The 3,545-nt window shown below is 60.2% G+C and overlaps 1 protein-coding gene across 1 annotated transcript in view; it reads left to right on the forward strand.

The window, feature by feature from the left end:
- ARSG (arylsulfatase G) overlaps nucleotides 1–3,545 on the forward strand; it is a 31,120-nt gene that overhangs the window by 9,742 nt on the left and 17,833 nt on the right. The window contains exon 7 of the mRNA XM_035901554.1: nucleotides 848–956. Within this exon, the coding sequence (XP_035757447.1) occupies nucleotides 848–956 (109 nt within the window). The remainder of the gene's footprint in view (nucleotides 1–847; nucleotides 957–3,545) is intronic.

Genomic DNA, 3,545 nt, shown 5'->3' on the forward strand with positions numbered 1-3,545 from the left:
TGGGCTGCAGCCAAAGCAGAGGCTCTCTAAGCACCCTTCCACCCGTGCCGATGCTCCGCACCCCCTTTTTGCTGCTCAGCACCCCCATTTCAGTGCTCAGCACCCCCTTTTTGCTGCTCAGCACCCCCATTTCAGTGCTCAGCACCCCCTTTTTGCTGCTCAGCACCCCCATTTCAGTGCTCAGCAGCCCAGGTGGAGGAAGGGAGCAGGCAGCTTCTCCACGCTGTACGTCTCAGACCCAAGGGCAGAGCAGGGGTGTTTTCATAGAATCGTAGAATCGCTAAGGTTGGAAAAGACCTCCAAGATCATCAAGTCCAGCCGTCGTTTTGGGTGAAGTCAGAGCAACAAGAGGTTAATGAGCTGGCAGGAGGGTTACCAGCAGGATGGTATTTTTAAGGAAGCAGGTTTCCAGCAGGCTGGGGGGGCTGTTGGTGTGTCACCACATGGAGGGCAGCAGCCACCTGCATGGGGCCATTTGCAGCCCCTGGCATAAATTCCGACGTTCTCTGCCTGCTCCATATTCTCCTCGGACATCAGGAGTGGATGGAAATGTGGCAGCTCCAGCAGCCGGCTGCATTTCTCATTGCTCGCTGAAGCAGAGGAGAAAGACGAGGCATTGCCAAACTGAGCCCCCTTTCTTTTCCCTTCCCCTATTTCTTTTAAAACCTCCTCTAAGTCTTCTGACCCAGTTCCCTCTCCAGCGAAATCCTCCTCCTTTGGGGTCATTTACTCCATCTCTGCCTCTGAGTAGTTCCTTTCCCAGGGAAACCTCGGGGTCAGGACTTTTTCCCGTCAATCCACAGCTCCTGGGCAGCAGGATGCTGAGCGCTGCCCTTCTCTCTTGCAGGCGGGAGCTCGGCAAAGCAGACGACGTGGGAAGGAGGGCACCGGGTGCCGGCGCTGGCGTACTGGCCCGGCCGCATCCCGGCCAAGCGGACGAGCCCCGCTCTGCTCAGGTAGGAGCCTGGCCGGACCGTGTTTGGGAGCGGGGCAGCCCCTTTGCCTGCGCCTGGAAGGACCCAGCGTCCCCACGCTGGCACCCAGGTGATGACCTGGGGTTTGGCAGCAGCAGCCGCCCGCGCTGGTTATTGCCTGCCTGGTGCCAGACTCGGTACTTTTGTCCTCTCCCAAGCCCGTAAGGCTTTAATGCTTCAGCAAAGAGGAGTTGAAAGGGCTTTTTGTGAGGCTGGTGGCTTGGCCTTGGCAGCTGCCGGGCTCCGTGTGCCTCCTGGCCGTGGTGGCTGAGTGCCTCCCGATAATTAAAAGATGACGATGTTCTCTCTCTCCACCAAGAAGCAGGCTTAGGCTTTGTGGTTTGTGAATGGCTTTATGTGGAGGAGGGTGCGGTTGTGGGAAAGGCTGGCTGGAGAGATGGTGCTTTGCAATCAGCGCAGGATGCGGCCGGGCTGGGAGGTAGCGAGCGACTTTGGCCCTTTCCGCCAAGAGCGGAGGGGAAGGGCTGCTGCCTCCTCTTCCTCGCCTCGCGCTGCGCTGCGGAGGGTGGCGTGGAGGGGTCCATACTGCAGCCTTGTCACACCTCTGCCTGCAGCAACTGCACCTCTCCTTGCAGCCGTGGCACCTCTCTCTGCAGCAACTGCATCTCTCCTTGCAGCCATGGCACCTCTCTCTGCAGCAATTGCCTCTCCTTGCAGGCTTTGCAGTCCTGCCTGCAGCAATTGCCTCTCCTTGCAGCCTTTGCAGCCCTTTCTGCAGCAATTGCACCTCTCCTTGCAGCCGTGGCACCTCTCTCTGCAGCAACTGCATCTCTCCTTGCAGCCATGGCACCTCTCTCTGCAGCAATTGCCTCTCCTTGCAGGCTTTGCAGTCCTGCCTGCAGCAATTGCACCTCTCCTTGCAGCAATTGCACCTCTGCCCGCAGCAATTGCACCTCTCCTTGCAGCTGTGGCACCTCTCTCTGCAGCAATTGAACCTCTCCTTGCAGCAATTGCACCTCTCCTTGCAGCCGTGGCACCTCTGCCTGCAGCAATTGCACCTCTGCCTGCAGCAATTGCACCTCTCCTTGCAGCAATTGCACCTCTCCTTGCAGCCATTGCACCTCTCCATGCAGCCCCTTGCAGCCCTCCCTTGGAGCGGTTGCACCCCTCTTTACAGCCCTCCTTTGCAGCAAATGCAGTGCGGTAGGGTGCCCTGTCCCCTTTCGTCCCTTGAAGCACAGGATGGTGGAGGTCAGGGTGGTGGAGCTGTGGGGGGGAGGGTTGCTGGATGTTGGGAAAGCATGTCCCAGCTGCTGGAAGCAGGTCCCGACTGGTGGGCCCCCGGGGTGGCGTTGGGTGTTTCCAAGGTCCGTGAGATAAGCTGGAGCCACTTACTCCTTACGTGGCCTGAGGGCAGCGCTGGGAGCTGGTTTTTTGCAAGCGGGGGGCGGTTTGAGGCGTAAGCTGGGTCACTGATGTCTGGCGGAGGGGATGGGGTGCACGAGCACCCCTTGGGTTTCACCTCCAAACACTTCCCCTTCATGGGTGGGTGATGGCAGAGCTGCCAACCCATACCTGCTCCCGTGGCCGGGGCAGCTGGGTGCAGGATCAGAGCCTGTCCCCATCCCCCCCCCGTGCCACCAGCCTCCTCGCCCCAGGCCCAGGCATTCTGCTTATCTCCTCCAAGACCTTATCTCCTGCACTTCCCAGCTCCAGTCTAGCAGGTTGGACAGCTGGAAATACAGAAAGCCGGTGGCAGCACAGGCTGTGCCGCACACCAGGCGCTCGGGAAGCGGCTCCGTAGCTCCCCAGAAGTCACAGCACGTCCCGCGTCCTCCCCAGCACACAGGGCCATGCCCAGCTGGTGCAGGGCGATGCCCTGGCATCAGGGAGAGGCAACCCCCTGTTTTGGGAGGGTGACACAGGGAACGCAAGCAGTGGCTCATGCTCAGAAAGGTGTCACCACTGTGGTCACCACTGTGGTCCCAGCGGCAGCCTGAGCTCTTGGCCAGGGCATGCAGAGGGACAAGGAGGGATGTGGAGGGCAGGGGCTGCTCGGTGCTCACGGTCTGTCGGGGCAGGTGGCTCTTCTCTGCACCTAGAGTCACCCTCGGGGACATCCCTCAAAGGACGAGCATGTGCAATGGGGTGGTTGAAGTCTTGTCCCCCCCCTGCAGCTGATGGGGAAGAGCAAGAAGCTCGGGAGGGAATGAAACCTGTGTGCAGATGTGGCGGGGAGACCTCTGCACCCCAGGAGGGATCTCTGTCCGGTGGGATCCCCCGGGATGGGCAAGGGCTGGGCAAGGGCAAGCATTAACCTGCACCAGCCTCCTTCTGCCCCCGAGGTTACGAAAATGCTGACGGCCTTTGCCATCTGGCTGGGGAGAAAAGCCTGCCAAGGACTGCGCCTTGCCTCTCCCCGGCATCACCCAGCTCCACGTCCTCCCCGGCGCAGGGAGCGGAGAGGTGAGCCGGGGTGAGCGTGCCGGGGAAGCTGAAGCCAGCAGAGAAATAGTGATGCATCGCCGCAGACCTGCGCCTGCACGCCGGTTTTTGCAGAAAACCGCTTTGTCAGCTTTTCTTCATTACATTTAATTGTCGGAGCCACCC

The sequence above is a fragment of the Egretta garzetta genome, unplaced genomic scaffold, assembly GCF_000687185.1.
Source record: "Egretta garzetta isolate BGI_Z169 unplaced genomic scaffold, ASM68718v1 scaffold19, whole genome shotgun sequence".
Taxonomy (NCBI): Eukaryota; Metazoa; Chordata; class Aves; order Pelecaniformes; family Ardeidae; genus Egretta; species Egretta garzetta.